This window comes from Silurus meridionalis, chromosome 18, assembly GCF_014805685.1.
Source record: "Silurus meridionalis isolate SWU-2019-XX chromosome 18, ASM1480568v1, whole genome shotgun sequence".
In the NCBI taxonomy this organism is placed as follows: domain Eukaryota; kingdom Metazoa; phylum Chordata; class Actinopteri; order Siluriformes; family Siluridae; genus Silurus; species Silurus meridionalis.
The window spans coordinates 25231646-25251423 of record NC_060901.1 but is presented as its reverse complement, the minus strand read 5'-3'; the positions used below and the strand labels follow the sequence as shown (position 1 = coordinate 25251423).

Below are 19778 nucleotides of genomic sequence, written 5' to 3'. Positions count from 1 at the left end.
TTGGCCAGATTACACACATGATTAAGAACGTAGACAACAGGGAACCATTCCCAAAGTGAGAGAGAGATGCACAGCCTCTAAAAAGCTCAGATTTCTGCATCCATATTTTCCTTATACCTTCCAGCAGTAGTATGCCTACAAATTCATGCTGTTGCTTGATTAAGAGCAACACATGTTGACTGGACAGGACATAGTCTAATGTGTGCATGCCACAAAATCATTCCGATTGAAAGCACTGGTACATGTAAACACAATATCAGATAAGATAACGTTTACAGTCCACCGAATCTTTTAATCGGAATGATTTTAATCGGAATGAGAAAAATGTAAAAGTGGCTACTGATATGGTGATCTTTCTTTTATATTAATGAAAGGAGTCTCCAGTGCAAGTGCTTTGTAACAGTCAGGAATAAAGCTGACGGGAGTAAAGCATTTTTTTATAAAGACCTCAATATGAGTAAATGTTTCATTTGTGTTTTTGGTAAACAAAAAAATAAATAAATGGCAGTAAGTCTGGCTGCATGGTTTATATTTATGAACTGAAAGTTGATGAAATGGTTAACAGGTAAGTTTTCATAACCTACCTGTTTGTCTGCTTTTTCTACGTCTCTCACTAACACACATAGAACCAGGAAGTAACTCGTCCTCCTTTCAGAGACACAAAACTGATCTCTCTTTCTACTTGTGTGTACAAGCAGTAAAATGGCGGAGGCCAGTATTTCAGTCAATCAAGACCAGTTCATCTGTCCAGTGTGTCTGGATCTCCTGAAGGATCCAGTGACTACCCCGTGTGGACACAGTTTCTGTAAGGTGTGTATTAATGACTGCTGGGATCAGGAGGATCAGAAGGGGGTCTACAGCTGTCCTCAGTGCAGACACACGTTCACTCCAAGACCTGTTCTACACAGAAACAACATGCTGGCTGAAGTGGTGGAGAAACTGAACAAAATTGAAGTCCAAGCTGCTTCTCCTGCTCACTGTTACGCTGGACCTGGAGATGTTGAGTGTGATTCTTGCATTGGGAGAAAACACAAAGCTGTCAAGTCCTGTCTGGTGTGTGTGGCATCTTACTGTGAAACTCATCTGAAACCACATCATGTGTCTCCAGCTTTTAAGAACCACACATTAACTGAAGCATCAGCAAAACTACAAGAGAAGATCTGCACTGAACATAACAAGCTGATTGAGATCTACTGCCGCACTGACCAGTTCTGCATCTGTTATATGTGTACAATGGATAAACATAAAGAACATGACACCATCACAGCCTCAGCAGAAAGGGCTGAGAAACAGGTGAGAACTAGAAAACCTTCCAAAATGAATATGGTTATAGAATTTAAGACAGAAGGCGGAGCTGGAGGTAGCAGAGCTGAAGTTGTTAAGGTTTTCGTTGGGAGGGCCAAGAATGGACAGGATTAGAAATTAGTTTATTAGAGGGACAGCGCATGTAGGACAACACACCATGTAAAACAAATTTTTGTTCTAGATCTCTGTGAAGTCTGCACAATTGTGTCCCAATATGTTTGTCCATATACTGTATATAATTTTATGTGCAACTAGTTGGGCAATCCTTATTCTAAAACTTTCCATGCCATAAAATCTACAGGACACTGAGAGCACACAGTGCACATGCAACGTTCACTACATACCAATACTCATATCATTTTATTCATTATGTCTCAAAGCAGCTTTACACAGATAATGTGGTGATTAAAAATGAATATGTTTTTTATAAGTAAGTTTGTCCCTGATGAGCGAGCCGGTGGTGACTGTGGCAAGGAAAAACTCCCCAAGATGCATAAGGAAGAAACCTCGAGAGGAAGCAGACTCAAGAGGGAACCCATCCTCATCTGGGTTGGACAGAATGTCCATTTATTACAGATATAAGATGTTGCAGGGTACAGTGATGATAATCAGAAGCGAAAAGTAGTCCTGAAGGGGAGAGGGGAGAGGGTCAGAAACAGTAGTCACTTCATCCATAACAATTGGAATATGCCAAACCATCAGGGAAGAAAAAAAATCTGTTGATTCTTTACAGAAAACCTGGTCGTTCAGTAAATTCAGATGTTACACATTTTCACATATAACATTGTTAAACTTAGACCTGACCAACTGAAACAATGCCAAATCCTAACACTGCCCCCTACTGGCTTGTACAATAGGCACAATAAATTATGAGTGCATTATTTCATCTGCCTTTCTTCTTACTCTGAAAACCAGATCACTCTGGAACAGGGAAAAACTGGATTCATCAGACTGCACGATTTCCTTCCATTGCTCCAGATTGCAGTCTTTATGCTCTCTAGTAAATTACACGTGTTTTGTTTTTATTAGCCTCACTGAAAAACAAGCTGGTTTTTTTTCAAGCTGCACAGCGGTATAGTCCCAACCCCTTGAGTTTTCTTCATATTGTCTTATTTTTATTATTATAAATAGCCAGATGTCTGTACTCAGCATGATAAAGATATTTAGTTTGTAACACTCTGAAATGGACTAACCGTACAGACATTAAAAAACAATGAGCTACCAGTTCTTTAGTCATTGTGATGGAATAAAAAATTCAGCTGGCACTAAACAGAATTATTTTCTCCTCAGACTGAGCTGAAGAAGGAGCAGATGAAATTCCAGCAGAGAATCCAGGAGAAGCAGAAGAAGGTGCAGGAGCTGAAACAGGCTGTGAACATTATAAAGGTGAGCAGTGAGCAGAGACGGAGCTGCTCCTAGAAACACACACAACATGAACATCGAGTCATTTAGAGACCCAGTAAGAGTGTGTGTGTGTGTGTGTGTGTGTGTGTGGGTGTGTGTGTGTCCTAACAGCTCAGTGCACAGACAGCAGTAGATGACAGTGAGAAGATCTTTACTGAGATGATCAGCTCCATGGAGAAAAAGCGCTCGGAGGTGACGGAGCTGATCAGAGATCAGGAGAAGGCTGAACTGAGTCGACCTGAACGACTCCTGGAGCAACTGGAGCAGGAGATTTCTGATCTTCAGAGGAGAATCACTGAGCTGGAGCAGCTTTCACACACACACGATCACATCCATTTCCTCCAGGTAACACACACAGTCTGATCTACAGAACCAGCTGTTCCTCACACACTCTCTAAAACACCTCTCATTAAGGGAACTAGAAATGTCCCTGTCTGACACCACAAGTTTATTTTTACTCATTTGTTTGTCTCTCTTTCTGTAGAGTTTCCAGTCTCTCTGTGTCTCTGCTGAACGTCGATCTCCTACAGAAATCAGACCAGATTTTAACACGTCTAGCATCACTGTCTATCAACATCATTTAGCAGATGGAATGAGGAATTATTTCTCAGATCTGAAAAAGAGACTCGAAGAAATCTATGAGGAGGAATTCAACAAAATCCCATCACAAGGTAAGAGGAGCTTTTTCTACAGGAGAAACACAATGATGGAGGTCCTTACTTGACAGAGTAATGTCGAGGGGGTCAGGTGTAATTCCTAAGAGTTTTTAACACTCACCTGCTGATGTGAAGCAATTTTGAAGTGTTTGTGTTCGAGCCAAAAATCTCACATGACCTACACACATTTATGATCCACACATGTTTCTGATGTTTGATATAAACGTCTAATTTTACCATCTGACGATTTAATTTCTGCCTCCACAGTTCAGTTTTTTCTCTCAGAACCACAGAGCAGAGATGAATTTCTGAAATGTATGTTTCACCCACACACACACACACACCCACACACACACAAACACGCACACACACACACACAAAATGTTAACATTATTCAGTTTCTTTTATTTTAGATTTTTGTGATCTGACTCTGGATCCCAACACGGCACATCGCAATCTCATTCTTTCTGAGACTAACAAAGCAGTGAAGTACAGTCAAAGAGAACAACCGTACTCTGATCTTCCAGAGAGATTTGACTCCTGCATTCAGGTGTTGTGTAAAGAGAGTGTGTGTGGACGCTGTTACTGGGAAGTGGATTGGAGTATGGGTGTGAACATTTCAGTCTCATATAAAGACATCAGCAAAAAAGGATGGGGCAATGAATGTAGGTTTGGATCCAACAATCAGTCCTGGAGTCTGCAGTGTTCTTCTTCTTCTTCTTCTTCTTCTCTCTGTTTCTATCACAATAACATTAAAACTGATCTCAACATTCCATCATCCTCCAGAATAGGAGTGTATGTGGATCACAATGCAGGAACTCTGTCCTTCTACAGCGTCTCTGATACGATGAAGCTCCTCCACAGAGTCCACACCACATTCACTCAGCCTCTATACGCTGGGTTTTGGATCAACTGGTTCTCTGGATCTACTGTGAGATTGTGTGATCCAGAATAATTTTTGCAGTGTTTTAGGTCAAACATCTGTCTTACTAAACACACAATCCAGCTGCACAAAAAACAGCATTTTATTATTTAAAAGAAATTTTAAGTAAAAAGCAAATGTTATAAATTAACAGTCAGAGTCAAGAAACGATTAAATTGTAAAAGAACATGATATCTCATGACCTCAGCATTGTAAACTTCTATCAGATTCTTTTATATTATTCGTGTTGTCATCAAATCAATAATAAAAATTAATAAATCCTGAACAAAGTCAAAATATATATCAAGAAAATGAAAACTTGGGATGGATGGGATTTATCTGCTTGTAGTCTAAAATGTAAAATAAACATTCAATGGCTCAAATCTGAAGTTGTTCATAATTCTGAAATTTGATTGTAAATCATTTAACAAAATATTTCCGATCAATTAGAACAGACAGTACATGATTGGTTACGGCTGTTATGTTGTGTTCATCTTATATGAGGCAAAAGCCATCAAGCTGGTGGAGTGATTCATGAGACTACTCTCAACCAAACATCAGAGTGGGTCCAGTACCACCAGCCCACTTCCCTGGATGAAGTTATGCTTTGGAGTGCTGGAGTATAATCTGGTTGTGGTTCCCAGTCCAGTCATTCCAGTAAGAGTCTCTTAACCTTTTGAATGTAATAGATTGCAACCTGTGTACAGTGTGTCTGAATTTTCTGAACGTTTTGGTGATTGAAGACTGAGGTCAAATCTGCGTCTCCTGCTCACTCTTCCATCCTTCTTGTCAAATGTCAATGGCACAGAACAGTTTGTCTAAAGCACAGGAACGAGGAGACAGAAAGAGGTGATCTGCTTTCATTATTATGATTGCTCTGGTAATGATTGCACTCTAAAGCAGCAAAAAAAAAAAAAACACTGTCTCCCTCTATTTGCCACTAAGAGAATTACATGTCTATAATAAATATATAATACAAAGCACTGTACCACAAAATACACAAAGAGATAATCGTATTCACTCAAACCATGATTATATGAATGATTTTACTCTAATACCTTATCGTTTCTATAGTAACAACTCATTTGCAGGGACTTTGTACTTTTCATATAAACAGATTATTAAAAAAATAACTGATATGGGGACATTTTGTGGAAGGAGTCTGCTTTGTAACAATCAGGGGTAAAGCTGTAACTTTACCTTTTCAGACATTTTCAGGATTTATTTTTTATAAAGATGCCAATATGAGTAAATTGTACAATAGGAGCAATGGTAATGTATCATTAAGGCTAAAAGTTGTGAAAAGTCTGTATTTCAATAAAATGAATCGGTTTAGCTACATGGGTTACATTTATGTAATGAAAGGAGATGAAATAGTTAACATGTAAGCTTTCCAACCCTTCCTGTTTTTTTGCTCCTCCTACACATCTCTACACACAGAACCGGGAAGTAACTCGTCATTTCAGAGAAACAAAACTGATCTCTCTTTCTCAATGTGCAGGAAAATGGCTGAGGCCAGTATTTCAGTAGATCAAGACCAGTTCATCTGTCCAGTGTGTCTGGATCTCCTAAATGATCCAGTGACTATCCACTGTGGACACAGTTTTTGTAAGGTGTGTATTAATGGTCATTGGGATGAAGAGTATCGGAAGGGCGTCTACAGCTGTCCTCAATGCAGAGATTCTTTCCCTTCAAGACCTGATCTACGTAAAACAACATGCTGGCTGAAGTGGTGGAGAAACTGAAGAAGTTTGAAGTGCAATCCTCTGCTCTTGATCACTGTAACACTGGACCTGGAGATGTGGAGTGTGATTTCTGCACTGGGAGAAAACACAAAGCCATCAAGTCCTGTCTGATGTGTCTGGCTTCATTCTGTGAAATTCATCTGAAACCTCATCTAGATGTCCCTTGCTTAACGAAACACACATTAATTGAAGCCTCAGTAAAACTACAAGAAAAGATCTGTTCCAAACATGACAAGCTGATTGAGATCTATTGCCGTACCGATCAAACCTGCATCTGTTATTTGTGTACAATGGATGAACATAAAGGACATGACACCATCACAGCCTTAGCTGGAAAAGCTGAGAAACAGGTGAGATTTTGCTAAACCAGCTCCTAAACAACTTTAAAAAGACATTTTATTATAGCTTGTTCAAGGTGTTTGTGTTTGGGTTTCCAAACTTGCTTACTACAATTAAACCTGAGTTGGTGGTGTTAATATCTAAGGTAACAAGGGGGGATCGATAACCTTGTAGCAGAGATCATTTTTGTTATATTTTGCTCATGGCAGGAACTAGATCCTGTGTTTGGCAAAACAAAAATGTGCAGATGAATCAGAGATTTTTCAGTTGGCCCTCTCTACTTGACCACTGGGGAAACTCAAGTAAACAGTTAGCTGAAGATGGTCCACATTGGGAAATAAACTGTCTGCCATCTTTGGTATGCAAAAATCCATAAGTAATTAAACTGTAGTTTAACAGTGCCAAATTTCTCTGGTATAAGAAACCGCCCAGCACAGCACCATCAACAAACCTGAGTTAACACGTGAGAGTGGGGGGACGGCAGCCTCCAAATATCCAAGTATATCTATGATACCATCCATGATCTGCTCCTTTATAAGTATAACATACGTAAAGGCTTAACTAAATAAATATGTTTTCAACTTAGACACTGTGTTTGAGTCCTGAACCCTACCAGGAAGCCTGTTCCATTACTGTAGGGCTCTGTAAGAAAAAGCTCTGCCCTCTGATGTAGTCTTAAATATTTGAGGTACCCACAAATATGTACATTTTGATTGAAGAAGGCATGGTGGAACATCATCAGGGTACCATATATAAAGATAAAAGCACCCCGTTTTCTGGTATTAAGATTTTAAAACTGTTTTTCTGCCCAACTGTCTGTATTCTCTCTTAAAGACTGTTTTATTATACGCTGATTACTTCCTGCATTTGGGTCCCTCCTTTTGGCACTTGACACCAGGTTTCCTCCTTATCCTGTCTCAGAGAAGTTTTCTTTGCCACTGTCACTATTTCCGGTGTGCAAGACCCCAATGAACACTACATTAATCACTATTCTTTTACTTACTGTAGAATGATAAACTTTATTTAGCAAAAAAAACAACTAATGATGGCTTAGTTAGAGAATCAAAGCATACAAAACAATGTTGTAATGAGCATATATATATATATATATATATATATATATATATATATATATATATATATATATATATATATATATATATATATATAATCACAGGTAATTAGAAATGACTGGTTCTGTCCTCAGACTGAGCTGAAGGAGGAGCAGATGAAATTCCAGCAAAGAATTCAGGAGAAGCAGAAGAAGGTGCAGGAGCTGAAACAGGCTGTGAACATTATAAAGGTAAGCAGTGAGCAGAGACGGAGCTGCTCCTAGAAACACACACAACATGGACATTGAGTCATTTAGAGTCCCAGTAAGAGTGTGTGTGTGTGTGTGTGTGTGTGTGTGTGTGTGTGTGTGTGTGTCCTAACAGCTCAGTGCACAGACAGCAGTAGATGACAGTGAGAAGATCTTTACTGAGATGATCAGCTCCATGGAGAAAAAGCGCTCGGAGGTGACGGAGCTGATCAGAGATCAGGAAAGGGCTGAACTGAGTCGAGCTGAGCGACTCCTGGAGCAACAGGAGCAGAAAATTTCTGATCTTCAGAGGAGAATCACTGAGCTGGAGCAGCTTTCACACACACACGATCACATCCATTTCCTCCAGGTAAAACTCGCTGTTTGATCTGCAGAACCAGCTGTTCCTCACACATTCTCTAAAACACTTCATCCAGGGAACAGTAAATGTCCCTGTATGACATCACAAGTGTGTCTTTACGCTAAGATTAATTCGTTCTTCTCTCTTTTTTGTAGAGTTTCTCCAGAGAGTCTTGCACCTTCTCAGCTGGTGTTCGGTCTCCTCCATCTAAAAAAAAGGATTTTCGCACATCCAGCATCCCTGTCCATCAACAGCTCTCATTTGATGGGGTGAAAAATTATGTCTCTGATCTGAAAAAGAGACTTGAGGAATTCTGTGCGGGGGAATTCCACAAAATCCTTCCACATGGTAGGAGGAGAAACACAATAATGGACGTCTTTATTTGCTCTTTGATAGAGTGATGTCGAAGAGTTTTGTGTTGTCAAGTACTTCATTTACATTTACATTTGTGGCATTTAGCAGACGCCCTTATCCAGAGCGACGTACAAAAGTGCTTTGAGTATCTAGTAATGAATAAATCTACACTGGTACGCAAGATTATAAACTTAATATAAATATAACTCGATCTCTACAAACTTGGAAAGTGCTAATTTAGGTATTTCAGGAAGAGGTAGGTTTTCAGTCGTCGTTTGAAGATAATCAGGGACTCTGCTGTACGGACATCTAGGGGAAGTTCATTCCACCACCTCGGTGCCAGAACAGAGAAGAGCCATGAAGTGTACTTACCTTTCATTCTGAGAGAAGGAGGTACCAGTCGAGCAGTGCTGGAGGATCTCAGACAGCGTGGTGCAGTGCGAGATGTGTTGAGGTCACTGAGGTATGATGGTGCTGGTCCATTTTTGGCCTTGTAGGCAAGCATCAGTGTTTTGAATCTGATACGTGCAGCTACTGGAAGCCAGTGAAGGGAGCGCAGCAGTGGGGTGGTGTGGGAAGGCTTGGGCTGATTGAACACAAGTCGTGCAGCTGCATTTTGGATCATTTGCAGTGGACGAATAGCGTTCAGGGGAAGACCTGCCAGCAGAGAGTTGCAGTAGTCAAGTCTTGAAATGACAAGAGACTGAACAAGCATTTGGGCAGCCTGTATGGACATAAATTGTCGAATCCTTCGGATGTTATAGAGAAGAAATCGACAAGAACGAGCAACATTAGCGACATGTGGGAAAAAAGACATTGTCCATAGTTACCCCAAGGTTACGAGCAGTGGCTGAAGGGCAGAGCAGAGAGTCATGAAGTGTTATTTGGAGATCTTGACCTGGAGATGAATCACCTGGAATGATCAACAGTTCTGTTTTGCTGGGGTTGAGTTTTAGTTTGTGAGCACTCATCCATAAAGATATATCTGACAAGCATGCTGAGATCCGAGCGGAATCTGTGGTGTCTGATGGAGGGAAAGAAAAGATGAGTTGAGTGTCATCTGCATAGCAGTGATAAGAAAACCCATGTAAGGATATGACTTCACCAATGGAGTGGGTATAGAGGGAGAAAAGGAGGGGACCAAGTACAGAGCCTTGCGACTGAAGTCTGACATGTGGCCCACAAACATTTCTGATCTACACAATTTTTTTTATCTACACCAAATTCTGATGATTGATATAAATGTCAGAGATTTTTTTTACCATTTGACCATTACATTTTTTTTTTCCACAGATAATTCTTTTCTCTCAGAGCCACAGAGCAGAGATGAATTTCTGAATTGTAAGTCTCTCACACACACACACACACACACACACACACACACACACACACACAAATACACATACACATAATTAATTTTGTTTTTCCTCTTTATCTTCAGATTTCTGTTATCTGACTCTGGATCACAACACGGCGCATCGTTACCTCATTCTGTCTGAGAAGAACAGAGCAGTGAGCTACAGTGAGAGTCTGCATCAATACTCTAATCATCCAGAGAGATTTGACTCCTGCATTCAGATATTGAGTATAGAGAGTATGTGTGGACGTTGTTACTGGGAGGTGGAGTGGAGCGGTGTTGGCTTTGGAGGTGTGTCCATATCAGTCTCATATAAAGACATCAGCAGAAAAGGATGGGGTGATAAGTGTGTGTTTGGACGCAACGATCAATCCTGGAGTCTGTGGTGTTATTCTTCTTCGCTCTGTTTTTATCACAACAACATTAAGACTGATCTCGGTGTTCCATCACCCTCAAGAATAGGAGTGTATGTGGATCAGAGTGCAGGAACTCTGTCCTTCTACAGCGTCTCTGATATGATGAAGCTCCTCTACAAAGTCCACACCACTTTCACCCAGCCTCTATACGCTGGATTTGGATTTGGTGCTCTATCAAATGTGAGGTTATGTGATCCAAAATAATTTGCATTCCACATATAATGCAGAAACATTTGACTGAATATTATAAAAGATCAGTGTCTTCTCACCAGTGACTTTTAGATAGCTTAGAATACAACAAGTCAAGTCAAGTTTATTTCTATAGCACTTTTCACAACAGACATTGTCTCAAAGCAGCTTTACAGAATTTTAAGAGTTAAGGTGAATGGTGTGTATTTATCCCTGATGAGCAAGCCCCCCTAGATGTTATGAGGAAGAAACCTTGAAAGGAACCAGACTCAAAAGGGGAACCCATTCTTATTTGGGTGACATCAAGAGTGTGATTATAGACTTTAACCAATACAGAACACTGAAGAGTGAGAACTAACATGAGCACTGGAGTGTAAGATTATGAGTAATGTTCTTTCTACTGTCTTTTAAAGTCATTTGTGTTTATAAAACTAGGAGCTACTGAGGAACTGTCAGGGAACCACCGGCCACACCTTCCATCAACACACAGCACACAGCACACTCGCTTCACTCAACACACAGAAGGTGCTCTTCCACATACTAACTACCTGCACCTGGTCCCCATCATCTCGCCCCTTACTTAAGGCCCCCACTCTTGGACTAACTTTCGTAGAACTCTGCCCATTCTATGGACTTTGCCTGTTTTATAGATTATACCCGTTTCCCAGTACGGCTGCTTTCTTGCTGTGTGTATTTTATACTAAGACTATTAAACCTTGTTTACTTACTACGGTTTCCATCTACCTGAATCCAGCCTATAAGCAACACATAAAATAACACTATTAGCTTGTTAGTTTTCTTTAGCAGGCCACATCTGCCTGGTACCTGAAACAAATAAATAACTGCATCTCATACTAGCTTTCTTAGAATCACCACCATTACAATGTAAATTCTATGGTTTCACATTTGACTAATTTCATTAAAATAAATTCTTTTTAATATGATTACAAAACATACTTTCTAGACAATCTGTATTAAAGCTTCATGACTTAAGTAATAATACATTGGAGGGATGTGTTGGAGACAAGGTGAGGGAGGAGAGATTGAGATGGTTAGGACACGTGCAGATTAGGGACATGTGGAATATCGGTAGGAGAATGCTGAGGATGGAGCCACCAGGAAGGAGGAAAAGAGGATGGCCAAGGCAGAGGTGTATGGATGTGGTGAGGGAAGACATGCATGTAGTTGGTTTGAAAGAGGTAGATGTAGAGGACAGGGGGGTATGGAGACGGATGATCCGCTGTGGCGAAGAAGAAGAAGAAGACTTAAGAAATGATACATTACTTAAAAATAGAGTAAAAGGCAATGAACATTATTAAACATGCTTTCTTATACATTCCTAGTACTAGAAAGTGACACCAGAAGGCTGATTTGGAAATGCTTTTTGGCTTGTATTCCATGAAAGCTTTATTTATGGAGAACAGAAGCGACATCTGCTGGTAAAAGGGATGTCCTGCATGCAGTGGAACAAGATTTGAGTTTTCTTTCAAATGTAATAAACCATACATAAGCAAGAAGAGCTGTCAAATAAATTAAATTGGCAATGGTGTTTATGAGGTGTAGGATTTATATGCAAAGAAATCGGAGAAAATCCAGAAAAGCTTTCTGAACTGGGAGTGACAGAGTCATAGAGGAAAACGGAAGCGTGGTTAGTGACCTGACTGGAGAATCTCAATGATGTAGTAAAGTCCTTCAGTTACTAGATTTGATCATATTTAGTTGTTTAATGTTCACACAGGATTTGAAACAGATCAGAATCAGAATCAGGTTTATTGACCAAGTGTGTTGACACACACAAGGAATTTGGTTCCAGCTGTTTGTTACTCTCAAAAGTACAGACATAAATAAAAACCTATACAAGACAAAACAGACATGACAAGACAAAAACAGACTATACAAGACAATACAGACAATACAGACAATTATGTAGATGTAACTATAAATGTTCTCACATTATTCTCTCATATTATGTCATATTATTAGTCATTTCTGAGGTAAACAGTAAATGTACAAAACCGCTTCCTGTCCCGATAACACCTTTAATAATTAACCACATTACAGCCTATGATTCTGTTCAACCCACATGCACTTTCACACTATCGACACGGAAGCACAAAGTTTATTCAGAAAAAACACAACTGGGTTTAGATCTAAGCTCATGCACACACTCTTATTTCTCCCTCTGTATCTTTCTGTGAATGCTTAGAAAATGGCCAAGGCCCGTGTTTCAGTAAGTCAGCTTTCAATGGATCAGTTCATTTGTCCAGTGTGTCTGGATCTCCTGAAGGATCCAGTGACTATCCCCTGTGGTCACAGTTTCTGTAAGGTGTGTATTAATGACTGCTGGGATCAGAAGGGCGTCTGCAGCTGTCCTCAGTGCAGAGACACGTTCACTCCAAAACCTTTTCTACACAGAAACAACATGCTGTTTGAAGTGGTGGAGAAACTGAAGAAAACTGAAGTTCGAACTGCTTCTCCTGATCACTGTTACGCTGGACCTGGAGATGTGGAATGTGATTTCTGCACTGGGAGAAAACACAAAGCCGTCAAGTCCTGTGTGGTGTGTGTAGCATCATTTTGTGAAATTCATCTAAAACCTCATCTAGAAGTTCCTGCTTTGAAAAAGCACACATTAATAGAAGTTTCAGTAAAACTACAAGAGAAAATCTGCTTTGAGCATAGCAAACTGATTGAGATCTACTGCAGAACTGATCAAACCTGCATCTGTTATTTGTGTACGATGGATAAACATAAAGGACACGACACCGTCACAGCTTCAGGAGAAAGAGCTGAAAAACAGGTGAGAAGTAAAATTAATTCATCCTGGCTAATAGTTGGCTAAAGGCAAATTTAGTTGATTATATGATTTATAATTTAAGTGATTTGAATTTGTCATAAAACAAGAGAGAGACCTTAATGGAAAAAAGCAAAATAAGGGGAAAAATAGTTTTTATCCTTGACATGAGAAAGATCATGTAGAAGACTAAAGAGCTGAATTTGATCCTCTGGACTTTGGTAGGCAGTCAAGATATATGGACAAATGTTTGTGAACACTTTAGCATGAGTTTGTAATGTGCCTTTTGGAACTGTGGGTTCAAGCTAGGTTTTTCCCATTTTGCTTCACTTAATGATGATAATTTCTTCCCCAGTCCAAAATGAACTTCTATTGTTTTTACCTGGGTCTTGTAAGTTGTGTGTATTTATGTCCCTCTTTTGTGCCTTTCTTTTGCTTGTTTGTTGTAATGTTGTGTGGTTTGTTTCCTGAGTTTGTTTACACCTGCCTTATCCTGAGGTCCCCTGCTGCTCGCTCTACCTCTAGAGCCATGGTAAGGATGTCATCCTGCCTCCCATCCTACCCTATCAATTAATCCCAAGTTGTATAATAGGGTTGGAATCATGTTGATACAAGTTTTAGCCTACTTTTTATCCAAGATGGAGGCACGGCAGTAGCCCACAGTGGCCGCTCCGGCCTTAAAAAGGTGTTATTTTTATGTTGTAGCCCTTCCTACGCAACATATGGACAACCGAGTAACCGGTGTTTGCATTGTGGATGACCCCATCCTTCAGAAAAAAGGTTCTGAAGCATTTGGGCCCTCATATCCAGACTGTGTAACAGTCTTTCCCCTCAAGCCGTCACGCGCCTCAGCACACAGAACTGAACTGAACTCACACACATACACACACAATCTACTGTGTGTTACTGAACTGCTACCAACCTGAACTCAAACTTACATGTAATACTCATTTCAATTCCTTCACATTCATACACATCCGTCTTCTATATTTACTATACTATATTTCTATATAAATACACTCTTGTTTACAGTTCACTTTTTTTGCCCATTGTACTGTATATAACTTTATACAATAGGTTTATAATTTATAACCTTTTATAACCATTTATAACCTCCTTAAGTTTGTAGCTCTGTGTTCTGTAGGTACCTCTATGTTGTGTGATGTACTGTAGCTCTATGTTGTTTTATGTAGCACCAGGGTTCTGGAGAAACATTTTCATTTCACTGTGTATAATATATATGGCTGAAATAACAATAAAAGCTTCTTGACTTGATATGACTTGTTGAAGTGAAAGGGAATTTTCATGTTTCTTTTCCCAGATCTGTACATTTGCCTCCAACTTTGTGCTAACAGTTTGGGGAAGTACCACACATGGCTGGAAAAGTCAGGTGTCCTATACTTTTGTCCTTATAGTGTATCTAATCTGTCAGTTAGATATCAGGACTTTGATCACAGAGAATCCTTATAATAAAACCATGCTATAAAATCTCCACAACAAAACACAAGTACAAAGTTTAACACATACCAATATCTATATAATTTTATGGTCTCCATAGCAACATTAAGAATATGCCATTCCATCAGGTGCTTGGAAAACCAGGTAATTTTATCAGATAGTAAGCTGACCTAATTTTTGGACGCGTAACATGAAACCTATACCTAACCAACTAAAACAACCTCAGATCATAACACTGCCCCCACAGACTTGTACTATAGGCACAAGACATGATGGTTGCAAAACTTCATCTGCCTCTCTTCTTACCCTGAGGTCCATGTCTCTCTGGAACAATGGTAAATCTGGATTCATCAGGCCATATGACCTTATTCCATTACTCCAAAGTGCAGACTTAATGCTCTCTAGCAAACTTTTTTGTGTCCAATAACTTCACTGAGAAATGGATTCTGTGAAGCTGCACAGTGTTTTTTTAAATTCCCAATCCTTTGAGTTCTTTCAGATTGTGAGTGTGGAAATGCTTTATCTTTCACTATTGCACACAGCTGGATGCTACCAGTTCATTAAGTATTGGGATGAAGTAAAGCGCGCACACACGGCAGAGCAAACACAGCTCTAAAAAACACTTGTAACAGCTACCTCAGATTTATGAAGAAGCAAAAATGTATTATTTTGTCCCCAGACTGAGCTGAAGGAAGAGCAGATGAAATTCCATCAGAGAATCCAGGAGAAGCAGAAGAAGTTGCAGGAGCTGAAACAGGATGTGAACATTATAAAGGTGAGCAGTGTCCAGAGACGGAGCTGCTCCTAGAAACACACACAACATGGAGTCAATGAAAGTCCTGATTAGAGAAAGAATTATAGATTAGTAAGTGTGTGTGTGTGTCCTAACAGCTCAGTGCACAGACAGCAGTAGATGACAGTGAGAAGATGTTTACTGAGATGATCAACTTAATTGAGAAAAAGCGCTCGGAGGTGAGGGAGATGATCAGAGATCAGGAGAAGGCTGAACTGAGTCGAGCTGAACGACTCCTGGAGCAACTGGAGCAGGAGATTTCTGATCTTCAGAGGAGAATCAATGAGCTGGAGCAGCTTTCACACACACACGATCACATCCATTTCCTCCAGGTAACCCTCATTGTCTGATCTACAAAACCAGCTGTTCCTTACTCTAAATCACCTGCCATTAAGGGAACAATAAATGTCACAAGTGTGTCTTTACTCTGTGATCATTTGTTCCTCTCTGTTTTTAGAGTTTTCAGTCTCTCCATGTCTCTGCTGGACGTGGGTCTCCCTCGGCTGACAGACCAAATTTTAACACATCCATTATCACTCTCCATCAGCAACACTTATCAGATAAAATGAGGAATTATTTTTCAGATCTGAAGAAGAGACTCGAGGAATTCTGTAAGGAAAAGTTCAACAGAATCCCTGTACAAGGTAACAGGAGCTGTTCCTGGACATCACGTAATATTAATATTAAGGCTGTCAATTGATTAAAATATTTATTTTTTATATAATTGATGAATGAATGAATTGAATTGGATCGAATACAATACTTAATTAAATTGATGGCATGATTGTCACGTGTTAACATTAAACGTAACCTAATCGTATATTTTTATCTGTTCTAAATGTACCTCAAATGAATCATTTTCAACTTTTTGATAATCAGCATGGTCATATTCGATGTGAAATATATTATTTGAACATTTACATTTGGAGCTTTCTATTCATATATTTATTATGTCCGTGAGGCAAGTATTTACTGAGATTCAGGTTGTTTTATGGACGTCTGTGAAAAGAGATGACAGATACGGCAGAGAGCACATCCTGTCCTTTTTCTTGATTTTACAAAAGCACAGCGTTTGTTGTTATTATGAGCATACACAAAAAATTGACATTTTACAGATTCTAATGATGTATTCCACATATTTGTACGCTCACAAAAAGACTATTTAAGTTCGTTTCAGTGTTATGAGGAAAAATGGCACAAAATGTACCGGTGTGTTTAGTGACACGTAATGTTTAGCGACACGTAATGTACATAAGTAGATTTTTCTGGTGCTTCAAGACTGAAGACTTAAATATGACCTACACACATTTCTGATGTACACACATATATGATGATTGATATCAATCTCTGATTTTATGTGTTTTATCATCTGACCACTTTATTTCCACCTCCACAGTTCAGTTGTTCTGCTCAGAGCCACAGAACAGGGATGACTTTCTAAAATGTATGTTTCACACATATATAAAGATACATATATAAAGAATATATATATATATATATATATATATATATATATATATATATATATATATATATATATATATATATATATATATATATATATATATATATATATATATAGAGAGAGAGAGAGAGAGAGAGAGAGAGAGAGAGAGAGAGAGATATTCTGTTCTCATTGTTCAGTTTGTTTTCTATTTTATTTTAGATTTCTCTTATCTGAATTTGGATCTCAACACAGCTCATTATTACCTCATTCTGTCTGAAAAGAACAGAGTGGTGAGATACAGTCAAATAGAGCAGCGGTACTCTAAACATCCAGAGAGATTTGACTCCTGCATTCAGGTATTGAGTAAAGAGAGTGTGTGTGGACGCTGTTACTGGGAGGTGGAGTGGAGCAGTGATGAAGGTGTGTACATTTCAGTCTCATATAAAGATATCAGCAGGAAAGGACGAGATATCGAGTGTAGGTTTGGACGCAACAATCAGTCCTGGAGTCTGCGGTGTTCTTCTTCACCTCTTTCTTTCTTTCACAACAACATTAAGACTGATCTCAGAGTTCCATCACCATCCAGAATAGGAGTGTATGTGGATCACAGTGCAGGAACTCTGTCCTTCTACAGCGTCTCTGACACGATGAAGCTCCTCCACAGAGTCCACACCACATTCACTCAGCCTCTTTACGCCGGATTCGGGATCAACTGGGTGGCTGGTTCTATGTCGGTGAGATTGTGTGATCCAGAATAAACAACAAATCCATTTGATCAATTAAAATAGATTATACAATTTATGATTATTATAAAGGAAATGTTGGAAATGATCTGTAAAACATGACATGATAAAAATGGAATATATATATATATATATATATATATATATATATATATATATATATATATATATATATATATATATATATATATGGTGAGTTGGGACACTTCATTTTCCAGGTAGATTCAAAACAATTTTTTTTTAGTTTACTGGAACTTCTTTATTTTCCTGGTGGTAAAAAAAAATCTATTTTCCATGCTTTTTTCAATTTTCTAATAGCCACTAACTAATTTGTTCTACAATCTTTTTACCAAACATCACAACTATATTCCTTGATCTTACTGTAGGAGAGCTTTTGGTTCTGGGAAGTAGTGGATCGGCAAAACGTTTTGGCAGAACCAGAACTTCTCTCACTTCTATCCTTTGCCTCTGATCACTGCAAAAAAAAAACACAGATTAGACAAATTTCCAAAAGGTGTGTGATTCTCACCGCTTGTCTCCTCCAGCCTCACCCTTCATTCACAAACCCGTGTAACTGTGTGTTTCCCCCTGTGTCTTTTTAAGAGTATTTAAGTTCCCCCTTTTGTGTCCGTTCATGTTGAGGAATGCTGTGGAAAAAGTGGCTTTATTGTTTCATTTTTTGATATAAAAAAAAAAATCACTGTAGTTGACTCTTAGGGATATAAAACAATTGCAAACACAACACAAACATTATCCTTGTTAAACATATGCGGGACACAATTAATGAATATAAGTCCATACATTTTTAATACACATTGGTGGCAAGAAACAGGAATTATGACATGACTGTTCAACCATGACGTCCTGTTTCACAGGGGTATAAATCAGAGGTGACCATAAGCACCACTTTGGGAGTAGTGGGTAGGGAGTAGGGAATAAAAGGCAAACTGGCGGTATCTAGTGGTGAAACTGTGTCAAGTACAGTTGCCGGAATTTCCAGATCCGGACACGTTTTCATGTTTCTGCTGGTAGTTGCTTGTAAGAAACTTCTCCTGAGCTGGTTTTGTTTATTTATTGCATTTGTGTAGATTTACTATTATGATTCTGGGTCTTTGGTGTACCATGATAGAATATCAGTACTGTGCGATCATACAATAGATGAATCCAATTATGAGAACTACTGTATGTTAACATGCGATATCCTTAAAAAAAAATAAAAATGATTACAAGTATACCACTGATTAAGTCCTTGATTTGGGGGTGGATAATCAAGCAAGTGGTAACATTGACAAGGAAAAACCTTGAGTGAATCCTATTTTGGGTAACAACTAATAATGTGATTTAAAATGCATTTCTCTTCTGCAATTGGATACTACACGGTCAGAAAAGTGTTTCCCTGGTGATTATATGACTCCGATTAAGCTTCTTTCCAAGACGGACTGCCAAAGCAAGCCAAAGCTTGAGTTTCATCCGAATACATCATTATCCTGAAAGCAGTATCCATCAGGAAATTAGCAGTTCTACTCCACCTGGCTTCCTGCATGAATGAACAGAGGTGTATCTACTCGTTGGTGATATCTCCATCCTAAAGGAGCAGGAGCAGGAGACTATCGCAGAGGATGAAAAGATAGTCCTCCAGTCTCCTTCCTAAATAACTCCCTGGTCAAGAACCTGAAGAAGAGCTGGTTTTGATGCTGATGAGCAGGACACATTTTGACTCATTTTGACACATCTGTCCAATAAGAAAACTCCTTAGGACAGAACAACAAATCGGTTGAAGCAAATTTACTTTTACCTCAAATTTTCTTAACAAAGCATATGGTGAATCGAAGATCACTATAAGAATGCAAATAAGACGTAAACAGGCTGTTTAGGTGACTGGTAGCATGCAGGAAAAAACTGTTCTGATTTCCTGTATATCTCAGAGATTGTTGCATATGATTCCAGTTCTTATCATCCCTTGCAGTTGTGGTTGAAAAAACTACCATCATAGATTGATTGCACAATCAATCAGCCTTCTCCTGATCTCTGATCATCTCCCTCACCTCCGAGCGCTTTTTCTCAATTTTATAGCATATTATCTATGAAAAGTGGTAAAGGGAGGGGATTATGTTTTTGTGGTAGAAGTTAATGAAGGTTTAATGGTGCAGTTCACACTTCCTTAACTTCTGCAAGAAATAGAAACCCTGGCAGTT

At 39.0% G+C, this 19778-nt stretch overlaps 3 protein-coding genes across 3 annotated transcripts; all 3 read left to right on the top strand.

The window, feature by feature from the left end:
- Nucleotides 1-665: 665 nt before the first annotated feature.
- On the top strand, nt 666-4536 carry LOC124401392 (tripartite motif-containing protein 16-like). The gene is made up of 6 exons (XM_046873681.1): nt 666-1293; nt 2596-2691; nt 2821-3054; nt 3194-3380; nt 3633-3680; nt 3779-4536. Exons 1-6 carry the CDS (start codon nt 703-705, stop codon nt 4318-4320), a joined length of 1698 nt encoding a protein of 565 aa, XP_046729637.1. The 5' UTR covers nt 666-702; the 3' UTR covers nt 4321-4536.
- A 1170-nt stretch (nt 4537-5706) lies between these two features.
- LOC124401389 (tripartite motif-containing protein 16-like) lies at nt 5707-10578 on the top strand. Its single transcript, XM_046873678.1, is given in 7 exon segments — nt 5707-5994; nt 5997-6382; nt 7579-7674; nt 7808-8041; nt 8188-8380; nt 9680-9727; nt 9828-10578. Coding segments are annotated over 7 exon segments (1707 nt in total). The 5' UTR covers nt 5707-5780; the 3' UTR covers nt 10364-10578.
- A 1770-nt stretch (nt 10579-12348) lies between these two features.
- Nucleotides 12349-17695, top strand: LOC124401398 (tripartite motif-containing protein 16-like). The gene is made up of 6 exons (XM_046873691.1): nt 12349-13148; nt 15280-15375; nt 15492-15725; nt 15851-16037; nt 16790-16837; nt 17060-17695. The coding sequence occupies exons 1-6, from the start codon at nt 12558-12560 to the stop codon at nt 17596-17598; spliced, it is 1695 nt and encodes a 564-aa protein (XP_046729647.1). The 5' UTR covers nt 12349-12557; the 3' UTR covers nt 17599-17695.
- The last annotated feature ends 2083 nt before the right edge of the window (nt 17696-19778 follow it).

Bases quoted from the DNA above. Each gene is read 5' to 3' on its own strand.
- LOC124401398 (XM_046873691.1), top strand. From the start codon at position 12,558: ATGGCCAAGGCCCGTGTTTCAGTAAGTCAGCTTTCAATGGATCAGTTC. The intron at 16,038-16,789 runs GTAACAGGAGCT...CCACCTCCACAG, and splicing joins CAACAGAATCCCTGTACAAG to TTCAGTTGTTCTGCTCAGAG. The intron at 16,838-17,059 runs GTATGTTTCACA...ATTTTATTTTAG, and splicing joins CAGGGATGACTTTCTAAAAT to ATTTCTCTTATCTGAATTTG.
- LOC124401392 (XM_046873681.1), top strand. From the start codon at position 703: ATGGCGGAGGCCAGTATTTCAGTCAATCAAGACCAGTTCATCTGTCCA. The intron at 2,692-2,820 runs GTGAGCAGTGAG...GTGTCCTAACAG, and splicing joins AGGCTGTGAACATTATAAAG to CTCAGTGCACAGACAGCAGT. The intron at 3,055-3,193 runs GTAACACACACA...CTCTTTCTGTAG, and splicing joins ATCACATCCATTTCCTCCAG to AGTTTCCAGTCTCTCTGTGT.